The 18,844-nt window shown below is 55.4% G+C and overlaps 1 protein-coding gene across 1 annotated transcript in view; it reads right to left on the reverse strand.

The window, feature by feature from the left end:
* The window catches only part of FBN2 (fibrillin 2), a 128,088-nt gene that overhangs the window by 61,771 nt on the left and 47,473 nt on the right, over positions 1-18,844 (reverse strand). The window contains exons 8-15 of the mRNA XM_078874680.1: positions 12,595-12,720; positions 4,774-4,926; positions 4,218-4,430; positions 3,198-3,347; positions 2,004-2,123; positions 1,224-1,349; positions 686-808; positions 70-192 (exon numbers count right to left, since the gene is read on the reverse strand). Of these exons, the coding sequence (XP_078730806.1) occupies positions 70-192; positions 686-808; positions 1,224-1,349; positions 2,004-2,123; positions 3,198-3,347; positions 4,218-4,430; positions 4,774-4,926; positions 12,595-12,720 (1,134 nt within the window). The remainder of the gene's footprint in view (positions 1-69; positions 193-685; positions 809-1,223; positions 1,350-2,003; positions 2,124-3,197; positions 3,348-4,217; positions 4,431-4,773; positions 4,927-12,594; positions 12,721-18,844) is intronic.

The following is an 18,844-nucleotide window of genomic DNA, read 5'->3' on the forward strand; positions in this document are numbered from 1 at the left end:
TGTCCGAGCCACGTGGGAGGGGGTGTAGGGGGAGGGGGTGAAGGGGGAAGGGAGAAGGGGGGGACTCACCGACGCAGATGCGGCCGTCCATGCCGATGACGAGGCCCGGGGGACACTCGCAGCGGAAGGATCCCTCGCTGTTCACGCAGCGCCCGTTCATGCAGATGCCCGGCGTCTGGCACTCGTCGATGTCTGCCTCGCACAAACCCCGCAAGCGTCACTCGCACGGCGGCGCAGCGAGCCCTGTTCATCCCACCCGTCGCCCCGTCGTCTTGCACGCGGCACGGCACGACCCGCGCTTTCACAGTTGGTTGCGTTAAGACAACCATTCAGGAGAAAGCCCCCGTGAGCAGATGTCGCAATGTGCAGTCGCGCCGGTGTGAAACCTGTTCGTCGCGCAGCCCGCGCTCGCCGGCGTCTACACACCGTGGCTTGGGAACAAGGAACCGTCCTGAACGGTGCCAGAATGCACGCACGCACGCACACACGCACGGCGTTCCGGGGAAGTTTTCCGGTCTGGTGTACCGTCGTACACGCTGGCCCATTTCCACCGCCGCACATGGGCCCGGCCAGGCGTGTACGCGATCGTCTGCGTGCGCGTGCGTCGAGCTCGTTGTAAGCGTGTACGCGCGCGTCCCGTGGGGGGGGCGGGGGGGGGCGGTAGCGTCGCCCCACGTGCACGCACCGACGCAGTAGCGGCCGTTGGGCGCCAACGAGAAGCCCGGCTTGCAGATGCACTTGAAGCTGCCATCCTCGTTGATGCACATCCCGTTGAGGCACATGTTGGTCGTCGCGCATTCGTCGTGGTCTACATCGCACACGGGAGAACAATAATAATGTTAACAACGATCATTTGCGTTCATTCGACTTTTTGCAGCGAAATACTCCAAACGTGCGATGTTCATTCTAAATGCGGAGGGACAAACCGGAGGACCCAGAGAAGAATCCACATGATCACAGGGAAATAGATCATGCAAACTCCCAAAATACAGGCATCGAACCCACGATCTCCTGTATACCAGGCGAGGAAGTTAACATCTCGCCACCGTGGCGCGCACAAATAAGCGGAAGGCAGCAGCAGCCACGTGGGCTTGGGAGTGTTGGGGTGGATTGGGAGTGTTTAGGGGGTTAGGGAGGTGGGGGGGCATTGGGTGGGTTATCGGGGTTGCGGGGGTTAGGGTGGCTGGGGAGTTTGGGGGGGTTGGGGGGTTGAGGGGTCTCACCGACGCAGTTCTTGCCGTCCGCCGTGAGGTCGAAGCCGGCGTTGCAGATGCACTGGAAGCTGCCCTCGGTGTTGACGCAGCGCCCGTTGCGGCACAGCTGCCCGTTGTGGATGCACTCGTCGATGTCTGCGGTGCAGTCCATCGCACACAAAGCTAAAGGTACCACCCCTACCGTATAGCCTTAACAGACCACTGGGGGAAGTGCTGCTAGTGAGTGGCACCTGTGAAGGCCGGCACGGCACACGAGGGAGTGGGTGGCCAGCACCACGCTCGTCCGCCTTTGTCTCCCTCGTGGCGAAGTTTACACAATCGCACCAGGCACTCATTTCAGGCCGAGGTGACCTAGGGCAGGCCCAGGACCAGTTTGGATATTCGTCACTGCTGTTGGCCGTGAGCGGGAATTGAACTCGGGGTCGCCGGGTTCGCAGCTTATCGTAATGACCGCTACACCACCGCACCCCTCCCCATGTCTTCTGGACATGGCATAACGAAGGGAAGGCATTTCCACCGGGGGCTACTCCCACAGCCAGCGGTACATTCAACGCACGCGTACAACAACAATAGCCTCCATTTGCCCACTAAGTGGTGGTGACGTCACCACAGTGCTTGGGGTGCCAGGTTATAGGTGCGGTTTTCAGGCCATCGTGTGAATTGTCGAAGGTGGTGCTGACCGGAGATCACGGGAGAAGTCCCCAGGTGTTATGGGTCAACCGACGCGCACGCACGCACAGCGAAAACCGGGGCGGTACGCACGCACGCACGGACGGACGGGCCACGTACCGATGCAGGCCGGCTTGGCCGGGTTGACCTGGAAGCCGGTGTGGCAACGGCACTGGAAGGAGCCCGGCGTGTTGATGCAGTCGCCGTGGCTGCAGGGCCCGCTGCCACACTCGTCGACGTCTACCGAGGCCACAAACGGAGAGACGAGGCCTCCTCTAAACTGCCGCCAATTCACCGCCGCTAATTCGCCCGCTCGTCTGTAGAAATACTTTGCGCAATGGGCCGCAGTTTCCCAAATTAAAAAAAATCGATTTTTAATGGCAGAATTCCTCTCCCTCCCCCACAACTGTGAAAACTTAGCCAGGACCCTCCTGAAAAAGAGTCATGAGACTCAGTGAGGCGTGTTGTCGGCAAAACGCCGAGTAATAAGGAGATTTGCTTTTGTGCCTTAACAGAAAATGTTGATTGCCGATCTCCAATTGTCTCTATACTTTGGTCCTGTATTGTTGTTGGACAGCCTAAACTAAATATATATGAAAAATATAGAACAAAAATTGGAAAATGCGCATTTGGCCAGTTTTCGTACATAAAAAACAATCGTTCATTAAGAAACAAGGGGAAAAAAAATTGGCAAACAACTATGGCAAGAAGATTTACTCGGAGTATGTGAAAGATGATCGGCTAAGAAATAAAGAAATAAGGACAAGAACTGGGGGGTCACCGCCGCTGCTGTTTTTAAAGCCAAAGGAACCAGGTGGGAAGGGACGGCACGCACCATGAGAACAGCTGACATGAGAGACCAGGCCAGCTACGGCGTGGACAGCCAAGAGAGAAGCCAAGGGAATCAGAAGGAGATGGCAGCAGCAGCAGCAGCAGCACAAACAACACCGGCCAGTTCGGAGGTCGCTCCAAGACCTTTCCCAGCAGTGAGAAGTTACAGGCTGACAACAACAACTGCCCGCGATCACCAGTGCACGAACCCCAGTCGTCCCAGGGCAGTCAAATTCTACCGTGCACAGCATCGTGGTGAATTGACGTGGAAGGGGGTTGGCGGAACGCTCGCGGCAATGTCACGGCTCCTGGAGGTCAGGGGTCATCGCTCGGTGAGGCTGCCGGGATGCACGGTAGGGCTCACGGCCAAAGCCGGGCGAACCCGGGCACGCGGCGACGGGGGTCACGGTCGGCACCGCGAGGAGGGGCGCGCCCGACGGACGCACGGGACGGACGCGCGGACGCCGGCACCGCCGCACGTACCGATGCACTCGCCGCGGAGGTCCTGCTTGAAGCCCACGTTGCACTCGCAGCGGTAGCTGCCCGGCGTGGGCACGCAGCGGCCGTTGAGGCACAGGTTGGTGTAGTGCTTGCAGATGTCCAGCGTCTGGTTCAGCGTCACGATGTCCGGCACTGGCGGCGCAAAAAAAAGAAGCCGCACGGCGAGCACCGGGTGGCGATCGTGCCGCTCAACAATCGACGGAGCTCACGGCGGTCGCGACCGTGGCTGCGTAGGGTAGCGGCAGCGGTGGTGACGAAGCGCGTCTGGTTGTTGAGTTAGTATTCATCACGTTAGCTTTGGTGGTGTTTATATACAGAAGTCCCTCGGTTAAAGGCCACATCAGTTAACGCTCCGCCTCCCATAGGACCCCGTGGTTTCGACTAACGTTAACATTTTCATTAACGGTACGTGTTTACGTTGGAAGGGACTAATGGTTAAAACATGTAATTCCTATGTTCGATTAACAGTTATTTCGGTTAACAGTACATTTCAGCTAGTGAAATGAGAGTTGACAAAACCTTCACAGTTCTCTTCTCTTCCTACTCTGGTGATGCTGCTGCTGCGTTGCTGACGCGTAAGAAGCACAAATCAACAAAAAAACACGATGCACTCCGTGTCAACTCATTGTGCATGTTTAAGCGTAAATATTGTGGGGAGCGGTAGTGCAGCGGTTAGCGCACTGCGCTAGGAAGCCGGCAACCCAAGTTCAATTCCCGCTTGCGGCCAACACCAGTCATAATTATCTGAACCGGTCCTGGGCCTCCCTTAGGTCGACACAGCCTCAAATGAGTACCCGGTGCGGTGTGTAGTAAACATCGTCACTGGAGAGACAAAAGCGACCGGGCGTGGTGTTGGCCACACACTCCCTCGTGTGCCGTGCCGGCCTTCATAGGTGCTACTCGCTAACAGCACTTGCCCCAACAGTCTGTTGAGGCTACGCGGGGGATCTTTATCTTTGTAAACAAGCACCAGGTTCGGCCGCTGTGTGCGGCTTTGCTCACCGCGAAGGGGCCCTCCAGGCACGCCGTTGCCGTTGACGCCCGGGCGGTAGGGAACCCCGTTGGGGCCGCTCGGATCCAAGGGCCCCCCGTTGGGGCCCAGGCCTGGCCCGTAGGGGCTGTAGGGGCCTCCCGGGTGAGGACCGAAGGGGCCCCCGCCAGGGCCGACACCCGGTCCCACGGGCGCACCCTCGATGCAGAGCCGGCGGAACTCATCTGGAGAGAGACAGAGAGAGGATTCCCAGGGGGTCGGGGTGGGTTGGGAGGTCGCGGTGTGCATGCGTGGTACAAGGAAACCAGGCCCGTTGTGGAGCCATCTTTAAAGCGTGTCCCAATGCCAACGGCACCTCCTCGTTAGCTTCCCGTCCACACGAGCGGCACGCATTTCTTTACGCCCTCCGCCAAGGCGATCCCGCCGAAATCAACAATTCTGATCGGAGGATCTCAGTGTTTTGACCCCCCTTAGTAAAACAAAACCAGGCTTGTGATGGGGGTCTCTCTCTCCCCATCCCCGCCACGCCGTCGTGCGGGCGGCCCCGGCACACGCGAGGCCACCTACCGGAGCCCCGCACGGGACACATCTCGGGCAGCCCGCCGGCGGCCCAGCAGCGGCCCGTCTCGCAGCAGCACTGCGTCTTGGTGAGCGGCGACGGCAGCTCGCCTCCGCAGCGGCCGCCCAGCAGGCTCGCGAAGCAGGTGCCCACGCGCTGGTCTGCACGCGAGGCACAGAGACAAAGATACCCCCACCGTGTAGCCTTGACAGACCGTTGGGGCAAGTGCTGTGAGCGAGCACCTATTAAGGCCGGCACGGCACACGAGGGGGTGGGTGGGTGGCCAGCACGACGCCTGGCCACCTTTGTCTCCCCGGTGGTGATGGTTACACACTGGACCGGGAACTCATTGTAGCGGAGTCGACCTATGGGAGGTCCAAGACTGATTCAGATATTCGTCAGTGGTGTTGGCCGGGAGTCGAACTTGGGTGGCCGGGTTTATAGTGCAGCGCTCAAACCGTTGCACTACACACATGCACACACATGCACACACATACACATGCACACACACACACATACACACACGCACACACCACGTGCGTGTATCTGGGCCCCCGTACAACAGAGGCACTTTCTACTTTGTTGGAAATTTTCCAAGGATTTTCAAAGAAAATGCCATTTGAGCTGTAATTGCCGACAGCCTCCGCAGGTACGGTCACGAACATCCAGGTGTTTTTCTTCGGTGGGGTGGTGAGGGGGGGGCGATTTACTTGGAACACTTCAACCTCCTGTTGAGATTTGTTTTCTTCCGTGACCAATCTAAACACCGCCGCGCAGTCCCTGACAAGGGCAAGAAAACTAAAAACGCATCGCTCGAGAGGCTTTCACAAAAAAAAACACGCAGCTTCATGCTTACACGCACAAACCGGCACACAATTATAACATTACAGTTTCCTCGAGCAATAACAAAAGTTCACCGCGACTATTTTCCACGGCAATTATCGTAAAATAGAAAACGGGGGCGAGCGCCAGAGAAGGCGGGCCCATTCGGAACGTACATCCAGTTAACTTGCAGGCCCCTCAGCTTGCACGCGGGCTCGTTCACGCGCAGTCGAAACCGAGACGTTGAAACATTTTCCAACCCCACGCCGCCCCCCCCCCCCGCTCCACGAGCACCGTTTTTGTGCCACTGACCGCCGTGGGCAATTACTCTCCCTCTCACTCTCACGCTCCCTCTCTCACTCCCTCTCTCACTCTCCGCCGCGGAACTGTTTGCAAGGGAGACCTGGGCACGCCTTAATAACAGAACCCCAATTGAGGCGGCGTTGGGAAAGGAGCAGCGTTGCGCGTGTGAACCCACGTTGGTGGCCACGCAGGGGCCCGTTTAAACCGAGCTGCGTCGCGTGGGTGGGACGTGAGCTGCCCCCCCCCACCGCCTCCACCACTGCCCCCACCACCGCCCACCGCCCCATAATGCGTCGGTCGGACTGAGGTATGCGCGCACCTCGAGACAAAACACCTATTCAGCCACAACACGGTCAGCGTCTGGATATGTAGGAATGGGATTGGGTCGGGGTTTGTTTTGTTTTGGGATTTTTTTTTGGGGGGGGGGGGGGAAGCAGGAAAGAAAAAAAAAGGAATAGAGGAGGCGATTCGAGGAGAATTTCCTGCAAAAGAATGTGACGGCGGCGTGCGACGGGCGACGGCCGCGTCAACGCGAAGCGGAAAGCCGAGAAGGGGGAAGGTGTTTTAAAAATAAAAGGTGGTTTTGTTTTCAAACGGCGAGGGGCGGACACACTGCGGCGGGGCTCCGCTGAAGGACCGTGACCGAGGGGCAGCTCGCCAATCTGCCCGGCCGCCTGGGGCGCGCGGCGCGGCGACTTCCATTGAGCGCCGTGCGAGCGCTCGCCGTCGTCGGCCGTCCGCGCTGCCGCCAAAAACACGACGCCGCTCGACAAAAACCTCAAACAAAAGTCGAGGTGGCGAATGGAGACTCGAGAGGGCTTCGTCCGCCCTCGCGCTAACTCGCCCCCCCCCCCCCAGACACCCGACGGCACGATGCAGTACGATGCAAAATGTTTACAAAAGCGTCCAATTGCATCGGCGCGTCTCAAGATGCTGTGTGAACTGATGAACCGCGCGCACCACGTTGACGTGCGACAGCTTGTTTTCTTTTGCCAGGGGAAACTCAGGAGCAGAAATCCATCAGACGGCACGGTAACGAGATGCAAATTCAAAGATGTGAATTTAAAGCAATCCCCTCATCGTGCAACTAGCGAGGTCTCCTTCGGCTCTCGAACGGCGTTTGAAAAAAGGCAAAAGGCCGCCATTGTTGTCCAGGGTGGGCGGCTGAGTGGCATCAACGACGAGCAAACGAATAATTGTCACGCGTGGTGCCTTCTCCAGCAGCCCTGGACAATCGCGGAGTCTCTCGCACAGCCACCCTCTCGACCACGCTTCTCAGACGTGGCGACGAGTGGCGAGATGTTCACTCCCTCGCCAGGTGTACAGGAGGTCGTGGGTTCGATGGCGACCCTGACGCCTGCTGCTGTAGATTTGGAGTTTGCACCATCTCCCCGTTGTCGCGTGGATGTTTCTCCCAAGTGCTTCGGGTTTTCCCTTCACGTTGGAAACACGCGTTTTAGAGTATTTGGCTGCTATACATTTCCGTATGATGATAAGCCACTTCGTCGAGCTATCATTTGTGGCCAGATCACTTCTAAAAAAGAGCTATATAGCTCAGTGAGCCTTACCTGGTAAAATCAATGTTTTAGTTTAGTTTAGAATGGGTTTCTTTGTTGTGCCTGTATCCCATCAGAGCTGGGGGAGAAAACGTATGTTCCAATTTAAATAAAGAACACGTTTTTAAAATATATATACATCGACGCGGTGCGTCGTGTAAAAGCATTCATGTGGTACTCGCACGGACGCGAGTCGTTTATCCAGAGATTTGGTTGTGTTGAACCAATTCCGCTGAAATGATGGACTGCCAGAAGGCCGCGGCGGTTGATGGGATGTGTAAACAAAATACCGTTTGTTTTTCTTACGCTCCGGCACAGATATGCGAAGGAGAAGTATCGTCCGGTTGTTTAATTCATCGATTATTTCGTCCTATACTCTTTGGTTCTTTCGGTAAAGGCACGCAGATAGAAAATTAATAGATCACGACGTTTCGATCGCTACACAAGCATCCGTCATCAAGTGGGACGAACACCTGATGACGGACGCTTGCGTTGCGATCGAAACGTCGTGATCTATTATTTTTCTACCTACGTGACTTTACCTAAAGAACCAAGGAGTATGGATTCCTGCAGTCACGAAAGCTTCAAATCAAGATTATTTCGTACTATGTTTAACCAGGTCGAAGTCCAATTTTAAAAGTCGGGCGATCTAAGAGACATCTGGAACAAACCAAGAGCAGACAGAGGCCAAAAAAGAGAAATATGTAAACATTGCTTTTCAAAAACACGTTAAAAACCATTTAAAGTATTCCAAGACAAATTTCAGAATGGACAATTAAGTACGGCGCTGAACAAATAGTAAAATACAAGTCCATTACGTGGGCAATGGAAGCACACGCGCGTGCATATACCACAGCTTATAAAATATTTGCACTTTCCAAAGAACGACTCCGAGTAGCCTATTACGAGCATCGGGGGCCATTCCTTGGGCCAACTTCAACAAACTGCGGTGGTGTCATGACCAATACAGAAATCAGTGTAAAAGGGAAATGCCTCAACAAAATATAACGTTAACCACGATGCAATTCTCTAATGCGTTTGGCTCAGAACACCGACACACACGCTCAGAACACACACACACGCACACGCGCACACGCACGCACGCGCGTATGCAAGCAGATGGAACCCATTTGCGTTGCTCTCATGGGAAATGGCACACACACACATCCGTCTGGCCGTCTCAAAAACTTTGCTCCCTCCCACCCTCCTCTCTCCTCCTTCCATTCCCCTTCACTGCCGCCAGACTCGCTTACAAAAATAGGTCCTAGACCACGAGCTGCCCGGTAATTTTCAAAGAAAACACCGAAAGACATTTACTTATCGCCCAGGCGAGGGTCACCAGCTGTGCCATGCTCTTGCGGTAGAAACCTCGTGGAAGGGTTCCCCGTTGGTGCGCGGCGCGTACGTGCGAAGGCTCGTGAACGCGTTCGTGCGCCCAGTGGAGCAACCGGAGCTATAAACTTGGAGCGCGCGCGGCGGCGGCAGTAGCAGCGGTAGCGGCGGCAATAGAAGTGGCAAACGCAGCAGCGGCAGTAACTAACCTGCTTTGTTATGCATATTTGCTACCACATGCCGGTTATTGTTGATATTAATATGTAATTTGTTTTCCCAGCTACGCCTCGCTGAGTCTCAAGACTCGTTTTCAGAAGGGTCCCGGCTCAGTTTCCGCGTTTTCCAATAACTTTGAGCAAGTCTGGAGCACGACGGCCGGCGCCGCAACTTTGACGTCCGCCACAAAGCGGACGGCGCCGCCGCCTCCTCCGCGTTTCACGGCTAATAACGCCCGCGGCGAGTAACCAGGGCGGCCTGCCGGATTCGAACCGTGACCTTCTGCAACGAGCGGCCTGCGTGCTCCGGCCGGGCACGCGTCACCGCCCCTGTGCCCCCCACGCTGCTCCACGTTCCTAGTTTGCTGTCCCGCGCTGCGGCGACCTTCACGCTCCTCTTACGCTTCTCCGCTCGCTGCACACTTTGCACGTTTCCTGAATGTGGCTCATACATCCACCCGTTCATATCCCTACTTGCACCATCATCATAATCACCAGTGAACATAATTTATCCGCTGCTGGATGAAGGCCTCTCCGTATCGTCACCAGCCTCGAAGATCGAGCGATGGCGTAATTTTAATGTTTCTATTATCCGGCCGTTAATTCTCTCCGTCTCTCGGTGTCGCTCGGCGTATACAACAGTCGTAGCCACGAGCTACCGAGTGGACGTGCACTCGAAGACCAGGTTTAGAGCCACGGAGAGCCGATAGGGCGGCACGTGTGTTGATCGGCGTTCGGTCGGCCGGAGCATTTTCCCTTGGAAACCTCCGAATCTGTCACGTGCCATGATTCAATTCCATTTCATTCTCCCTCCGAACCGCACTCGAGGGCACGAACATGGTAAATTTCTCTTGCGGCCGTTTACACAACAAATTTTCACCGGGCCCGACAAGAAAATGTCCGATTGATGTTACGGAACAGCTGCCGGCAAAAAATATCACAAGGCAGTGTGCACAGCCGCCACCACCACCACCGCCACCCCCAATCCTTCCTCCTCCTCGCGACCACCACCACCACCCATCTCGATGCTTTTAGTGGCGGAATGTGTGCGCGCGTTGGTGTGGGTGGGGGGAAGAGGAGGTGGATGTTTAATAGGCTAGCCCGGAGCCAAGTGCTAACGAGAAGGTAGGGGGGGGGGGCTGTGTAATTATCTGCCCTTGCACGAAATCCTACGCCTGCTCGAGAGTGTCACTTCGCAGGGCGGCACGGCGGCTTCCCACAGTCCCCAGGCAAGCCACGGGCCTTGTGCTCTCTCTTTACAAATAACCGCACCGCACGCTCCCCCGCCCCCCCCCCCCCACCGCGCCCCCCACCAAGCTCCTCACACTACGCGGCTTGTGCACAAAGTGCCCCCCCCCACCCACCACCACTGCCCAGCCCCCCCCCCCCACCGTACTTCTTGAAAGGAAACCCCCGGGTGAGTGGTGATGGAAAAAAAAACACACGGGAAATGGGCACTTGGTCAAATCTCACTTCTGCACCAAAGGTCCCCCGTATAGCCTCAACATACTGTTGAGGGCAAGTGCTGATGTTTGCACACCCACAGCCCACCTAGGACCGGTTCAGACAATCGTCACTGGTGCTGACCGTGAGCGGGAGTCGAACTCGGGTGGCTGGGTTCGTAGCGCAGGGTGCTAACCACCGTACCACCGCTCTCGCACACACTCACACACCCACACACTTGCACCCATTCGTGTGAGATTGTCAGTGAAGGCTTGTGTCTATCTTTGATTGAGGCCCGGTCCACTCTGATAACAATTCTCATTTGCAAAGGGCACCTGGGAGAAAACACAAAGCCAACATATAGCAGCAGTAGAATCGAATTCAAAATCGGTGCCTAATAAATGTGGCGCATGGCAGTTTATTTTGTTTAACCAGAGGCAAGAACGCAAGGGGGACCAGGATGGGCCTCATGTGCAAGCGTGACCTGGTCCCTCTTGCACATGAGCCTCATCCCAGTCTCTGGTTAAACAAGATACACGAGCTTGCACCAGACTAATGTGGCGGACCGTCCTGGTTGTTGACGCCGTGTGCACGAAGCCCCAAACGAGCCATTGGCAGCGTAATTTTCTCATTTGGCCAATTTGGGCCCTGACGCCGGCACTGCTCTTGCGAATGACGTCACGGGATCTTTAAGGTCCACTGTGAATCGGACGGCGTGTAGGAGGGATCGTTACGGCAACAACGCGCGGAGTAATCATTATCGGAGCAGTCTTCTGGTATCAAACCGCCTTCTTCTTGTCATACGGATGCTGATGTAGATGCAGAGCGACAACTACTATGTCACTTTCAGGTGGTCAAGCCAAATAACTGCGTCAGGAGTAGTGGAGTGTATCATCGCTGCGATGTTCTCTGCCGATTTTGTTGATGGGGCATTGCGTCGTGAAACGTTGTACGGTCTGTTCCGGTTGATTTACAGTCACACACTACTGGAAAGTTTTACATTTTACATTTGTGCATCAGGTATCCGCATCTGCCATGGTTTGTGTAGTGGATGCGATTTAAGATGGACCTTCAAAGCACGAACCTCTGCAACAAGCAGCGGACGCGCTATACCCGCCGACCAAGCAAGACAATAGCGACGCAAAAAAAATAGTTTGGCTGTATCGTGTGAAAGATTACAAAGAAAGTAAATACATAAAAACGTCCAAATTAACCATCCAGACGGCCACAAGCTCGCGCTGCACTCGCACGCGCTGTTGCCACGCGCAGACGGCTCACACGCGGACCGCTCGCACATGGACTGGCCCAAAGTTCACGCAGGTCACACGGCTCCCAGAGCCTCCAGGAGAAACCTTACCCTCACCAAACACGGCCCAGCGGCGCCCGGCGCAAAGCACCGGGGGGCACAGCACCGGGGGGGTGGGGGGCACTGCCATGGACCCGCAGGGTGGGGAGGGTGGAGGAGTTTGGAACCTGGCTGAATCTGGCTAGAGCCAGGCGTTGACACGGCCCCAGCTGTAGCGCGTTTGCGGTAGTCGCTGTTCAAATCAAACAGGCCACCCTGGTTATTACTGCGGAGCGTGTCAACCACAGAATACGAACCGCCTGCTTCACAGCGGTCGTTAAAGATCTCCGGACGTCGTTCGAGACGAGCGGGAGCATCGGGCGACATGGTCCGAAATTTGCCAAATTCGAAAAAAAAGTCCCTGCAAATTGCTCAGATGCGCTTAAAACATAACGATCACAATCGACGCACCATGCTGGCAGACCAAGGTCCGCTTGCAAGCCAGGTGCTGAGCTACCGTTGTGCCGCACAGGGACAGCTGCCGCTGGGGGGGTGCCCCTTTCAAACGCGTTGAGATGAGATGTGATGCAAAGCGGGTGGCTCCATCATAAACCGAATCATCATCGTGATTACCAACAACATAATAATAATTTCAACTTGTAAATCGCCGCGCGGTATACGCTCGCTCACCTAGAGAGGGAACGACTCGGCGGCACGAGGAGGAACCACAGACAAGCAGGAAGGCAGCCACGCGGCACCTCCTCCTTCACAATGCCGGGATACAGGTCGTGTGTTGCGCACGCACGTTGAACTTCCTTCGCACCATCACGTGGCCAGCCGCGCTCCGGTGTCGCCGTTCCTCTCCCCGCTTACCGATGCAGCGGGAGCCGTCGCCGGAGGAGACGAAGCCGCGGGGGCACGTGCAGAAGTAGCCGCCCACCGTGTTGGAGCACTCGCCGCCGTCGCACACGCCTGGCACGCCGGCGCACTCGTCCACATCTGCGGCACGGGGGGCGGGGGGGGGGGGGGGGCGGGGGGGGCGGGGGGGTGCGCGCAGGGTTAGCGCCGCTCCGGGCTAACGGCGAATACGAGCCAAGCTCTGAGTCAGGTTTTCGAGAGTCGGCGTCTCGTCGGCCGAGTGAGGCTTTGCTTAAAGCGATGCCGGTTGAACCGCGCGACGTCTGAAGGCCCCTTTCTGTTAGTGGAAGCTTGACAAGCGATGGGCGACGGCTGCTACATCGGGCAAACGAAGGAGGCTTGGCGTAAGGGAATCTTGGCGTAGGAGTGGGACGTTCGGCCAAAGGTCTCACGTTTAATTTGTGTAACCAGGTGGGAACTCAAGAAACACGGACGAGTCTCGTTTGCAAAAGGGAACCTGGGTCAACAAAAATGAAGCAAGTGAGCAAAACAAAGTACAGCAATGAAGGAAAGCAATCAGAACAAAAACAACATATAGACGATAAAACACTATTGAATGACATAAATACAGTTGTTGAGCTATTCACCAAATAGACACTTATGACAAGGGCATCAAGTAAACTAAACTATTTTTATTTTACCAGGTGAGGCCCCACTGAGCTACGTAGCTCTTTTTTACAAGCGACGTGGCCGCAAATGATAGCGCAAGGAAGTGGCTTATCACGTGGAAATGTATAGCAGCCAAATACTCTAAACGCATGTGGAGGGAAAAACTGGAGGACCTAGGGACAAATCCACACAACCACAGGGGACATGAAAACTCCAAATATACAACAGGCGTCAGGGTCAGGATCGAACCCGTGACCTCCTGCATACCAGGCGAGGTAGTTCACATCTTGCCACTGTGGCGACCCAAGCCTGCACTAACCACACACTCGTGGTAAAAAAATGCAAACAAACATGAGTTGATATTGTAAACTGTCAAAAAGTGTCCCATATAAATAAAAACGCTGCATCACACGGCGCAGGATTCAAAATATCGCAAACATAAATCAACGTTAAATCGAAGCTAAATGTGAAATTCCCTGCGGTGCGAATTGGCTTTGGCAGATTGACCTCATCGATTCCGGCACAAAACGCTCGACCAAAAACTTGATGATTAAACAGACGTGGTGGGGTGACCACAGAGCTAATGTGTAAACGGCCGGGCATATACAGGATGTCAAAAGGCTTCCGGTTGCTTTTGGCTTCCAGATGCTGAACAAAAACATGGCAAGGTCGCACTCATTACACACAAAGTGCTTGCCACAAATGAACCGCAATACCTTGCTGATCTCGTCAAAGACAATCACGCAAACTCCGGTCATCCTCGTAGCAGGGTTTTGGTTAGCCATCGAACAAAGACGGTCACCGCATCGCACGCTTTTGAATGCGCTTCTGCGGCCATCTGGAACGCTCTTCCTTCCGATACTAGGAAGCCACCGGAGCTACGCAATTTTAAATCATCATCTAGATTGACAAACTAATTTCTTCAGAACCGCGTTTTGTGTTTCCTTTGTTGTCCTTCCCCCGCACCTCTGATTAGCACGGTTCGCTATGTATGGTGCCAAAGAAGTCCATCGTAGTACAAAGTCGGCAGCGCCGTTGCGATCGGCCAGCGTGGGGGCACAGAGTGGCCGACGGTGCTGTGTGCGGGCACGCGGTATTTTACTGTTTTAATAGCGGGCGTCTTTTTGTTGTTGCATCGTGAGGGTCACAGTTGTCGTGGCGAGGGTTTGTGGTTTGCTGCTGGATGGGTGGGTGGGTGGCTGGGAAAGCCAGAGGGGTTTTAGGAAGACGCAGGCAGAGGAAGGAAAGGGGGGGGGGGCAAGGGTGAGCGTTACGTTTAAAATAAAAAATCTGGGCACGCAATCTGACAAAACGCAAATTACTTCAGGGCTTACGACAAAACTTAGCCGACCTAAAAAAAAAGAAGCGACGATTTGTTTGTGATGTTACCGTGGCCGGGAGGGCGCTTTACTAAGGCGGCAGTGAGCGAGCAAGAGTTCGAGTCTTCTTCTCCTTCGTACGCCCATACGCTGCAGGCTTACCCTGGTTTAGCATTGCCCATACGCTGCAGGCTTACCCTGGTTTAGCATTGCCCATACGCTGCAGGCTCACCCTGGTTTAGCATTGCCCATACGCTGCAGGCTTACCCTGGTTTAGCATTGCCCAAACGCTGCAGGCTTACCCTGGTTTAGCATTGCCCAAACGCTGCAGGCTTACCCTGGTTTAGCATTGCCCATACGCTGCAGGCTTACCCTGGTTTAGCATTGCCCATACGCTGCAGGCTTACCCTGGTTTAGCATTGCCCATACGCTGCAGGCTCACCCTGGTTTAGCATTGCCCATACGCTGCAGGCTTACCCTGGTTTAGCATTGCCCAAACGCTGCAGGCTTACCCTGGTTTAGCATTGCCCAAACGCTGCAGGCTTACCCTGGTTTAGCATTGCCCATACGCTGCAGGCTTACCCTGGTTTAGCATTGCCCATACGCTGCAGGCTCGCCCTGGTTTAGCATTGCCCAAACGCTGCAGGCTTACCCTGGTTTAGCATTGCCCAAACGCTGCAGGCTTACCCTGGTTTAGCATTGCCCAAACGCTGCAGGCTTACCCTGGTTTAGCATTGCCCATACGCTGCAGGCTTACCCTGGTTTAGCATTGCCCATACGCTGCAGGCTCACCCTGGTTTAGCATTGCCCAAACGCTGTCGGGTTGTCCCCGTTGTTGTCCCCGTTCCTTGCCGGGTCGGGGCTCGACGTCGCCCCCCCCCCCCCGACGCCACGGGGGCCACGCCGCGTAAGACAACGGATGACCCCTCTCGTTGGAGTTATTTACATTTCACGGGAACCATCGTGGAAACGACGACCTCACCGCCTTCGATTTATTTTTACTTGTCAGTAAAAAAAAACGCAAGGGCTTAATGCGTTTGTTGAATTTGAAAGTTCAATATTTAGAATACAAGGGTATTCATCCGGCTATATTAAAATACGAGAATCGTATATACTTCATAAAACGTGGGGCTTGGGAAAGGAAGTAGCTGGGGGTGGGAGGGAGCGAGCGTCCCAGGGAGCCACGGAGAGGCTTTGGCATCGCTCCACGGACAGAACCAAAGAAGCATCTCCACGTGAGGCTCCTTCAAACTCGGACTCGAAAATCGAAGTTGAGCCCCCTGCTGCTGCTTATCAAACGAACATCAAGGCAACGGCGCTCATCTCCTGTTGACAGACCTGAGCACCCGCTGGAAATTACACATTCCTATGGCGGCGGCGACGGGGGGGGGGTGGCGGAAGGGGGGGGGGGCAAATCTCTCCAAATGACAACCACTCGTTGATTTCCACACAAATTAGTACTTATTTTTATCAACCCCCGCAGGGATGATGGGCCCAGCCAAACCGCACCACCCCCGCCCACCACCGACCGTGATATGAACTCCAGACCTTCCGATCGCGGGACAGCTCGCCTCTCTCGCCGCCGAGCCAGCGCCGGAGGAACGGCCGAGAAGTCGTTGGCCCTGGGGAGCGAGGCGAGCTGCTGCTGCTACAATGGTGGTGCTTGTTGTGGCACTAGGTGGGTGCGGGGGGGGGCAGCAGCAGGCCGATGCAGGGGCCGGGAGGGATGGGCTGGGTCGCGGTAAAGCTCTCTCTCTCTTTTTTTAGCGACGGGGGCAGGCGAGGGGGGCGGGGGGAGTTGGTGAGCGGTGCGAGAGAGAAGGGCCGGTGAAATTGGGTTTTTTGGCAAACTGTCAATGCGGACTTGGAGCAAATAACACAAAGAGACAAAGGCCCTCTCGTACAGCCGAAACAGACTGTTGGGGCAAGCGCTGTTAGCCAGCACATAAGAACGCCGGCATGGCAAATTTAGAGGTGGGTGGCAAGCACCACGCCCGGCCGCCTTTGTCTCCCCAGTGGCGATGTTTACTACGCACCGTGCCAGGTACTCGTTTGAGGCTGAGTCGACCTAGGGGAGGCCCCAGGACTGGTTCGGGCAATTTTCACTGAGTGGGAACAAAGAACAGACACACACCGTTGTGTGTGTGTGCGTCTGTGTAGCCACTAGGAAGACAAAGGCGGTCGGGTGTGGTGCTGGCCACCCACCCCCACGTGTACCGTTCCAGCCTTCATAGGCACTCACAAACAGTGCTTCCCCTCCCAGTCTGCTAAGGCGACACGGCGGGAATCTCTGTCTTAAAATAGTAGAACTGTTGCCAAAATGTATTTGCTCTCTCTTAAAGTGTGGCTCGCTTTGACAGGTGTGCGGCGGGGCCAAAGACGATTCGACGGAACGAACAAAAGGGGTGGCAGATTCGTGGCTCTCGCGTTATCCTTCCATCGACCCGTCCATCCCGTGCGGCAGACGGGGGCGGGGGGGGGGATATTCCTCGAGAACGCGCGCAGCGACGCCGGTCGTCCACGTAGGCACATTAAGCAGCCACCCTTCACTCACCAGAGTTTCCGCTCCTCACTCAAAGCTCACTTATTGTTCCCCACGACCCCCCTTAATCCCCCCTCATAACCACCACCGTTGCTGTTCCCTCTTCATATTCTCATGACATGGCCATCACTCATTAACCCCATTCATCATTTACCGTCATCAATTTCACCTTCACCGAATTCACGCGTCGTCAGATTCACCCCCATTGCTTCCTCTCATCTCTTGTATTCATCTCGTCTCCACCGTCACATTCACTCCTTGTACCGTTCTTTATTCTCTGTAAAGCGCCTCGGCTAGGACGCTATACATATTACGTTAAAGACAAGCAGGGTCATAGGTGGCCATGTGCATCATTAACCAATCAGGTGCGTGGCTCAACTGATCAGATTTCCTTTGCAGAAACGTGTTGTTATTTTTTTTTACATTTTGCGTGCGTGTGTTTTTTTAAGTTTCTTCACCACACGTGCTTTGAGTTTTCTCTGCTTACAAGGGGCGCTTGTCGAGATTTTCGTCAAGGTGCCTTGCGACGGCCCTTTTGACCTTCAAGCATTCATGCCAAATGCCTCGCTTCGTGCGGCAACTTCAGATTTTCCCAAACGAAACAAACCCCACCGTAAAAGCTGTGACATAAAAAAGGCACCCGTTGTAAAACAAAACAAAAATAACTTAACCAAACCTTATCCCTGCTCAAGTTGAAGCACATTGTCTTGATTCCCCACATTTAGTCTTAAACACCATGACAACCAGCGTCTGATTCCACTGGTGCTGCAACTGCAGCCCCACACCACCACGCAATGGAGCGGCCACCTGAGCAGCAATTAATCCCCCCAAAAAATCCCAATATGCTCAAGAGTTGTATCTTAAAAGAAGCCACGTTCCCAGCCTGACAAGGCGCAGCCGCGTTACGATCTCCGGGGCTTAGCGACGGCGTTCAGCAGATTTGCGGACTGCAGCCCCCCGAACCACTTAGACGGCCCCCTGCCACCACTGCTGCCACCGCAATTGCCCCCCCACGCCCCCCCCCCACCATCCACGTGCCTTTTTCACTTTGACCTCGTCTCTGCTGAAATACGCTTTAACCGGCCAAGTTACGCTCCTTGAACAAAGAGCGGCTGTAAGTGCGAGCAACGGGGCCCTCAAGCCTCGCGCACCAATAAAAAACGACCGCCAGTTATTTATTAGTCCACCCGGTGAAGAAATTCACTCGGCGGGATTTTAATTTGCGACGGGGTGGGGACGGGGGGCAAAGAATGCAATCCCGACCTAAATGCGGCTTAACGGCAGCGCGATTGGCCCCTGAAAAAAGCCGTCGCCACCGCCGCCGGCCAACGCAACGCCGTCGACGGATGTTGAATGGATGAAATAAAAAACAAAGTGCCTAAAGGCCTCGTGGCTGCGACACGCCGGAGCCTTTTAAAAGCGCGTTCGCAGCAGAAAAAAAAATGTACCGGCACCGGTTGTCGAGCTGAAACACGTGGGCGGTTGAGTCGACCGACGGAATTGGAGTTGACGTCGCTCGATTGATTTTGCTCCCTCGCGTTCGACGCTTCGGACGTTAGCGGGGTGCGTTGAACGTCGTGACTCGGCAAAGCCCCCGGGAGGCCGTGCCGAGGGAAGGCCGCCGGTGGCGAGCGGCGAGCGCCCGTCGGCCGCCGCCGCTCGTTTGCCTACGAGCTGGGCCTGGCGGCTTAACGCCGGTCTGCGGCCCAGCGGATTTCGGAAGCTGCGGTTGGGG

This window comes from Lampetra fluviatilis, chromosome 39 (assembly GCF_964198595.1).
Source record: "Lampetra fluviatilis chromosome 39, kcLamFluv1.1, whole genome shotgun sequence".
In the NCBI taxonomy this organism is placed as follows: Eukaryota; Metazoa; Chordata; class Hyperoartia; order Petromyzontiformes; family Petromyzontidae; genus Lampetra; species Lampetra fluviatilis.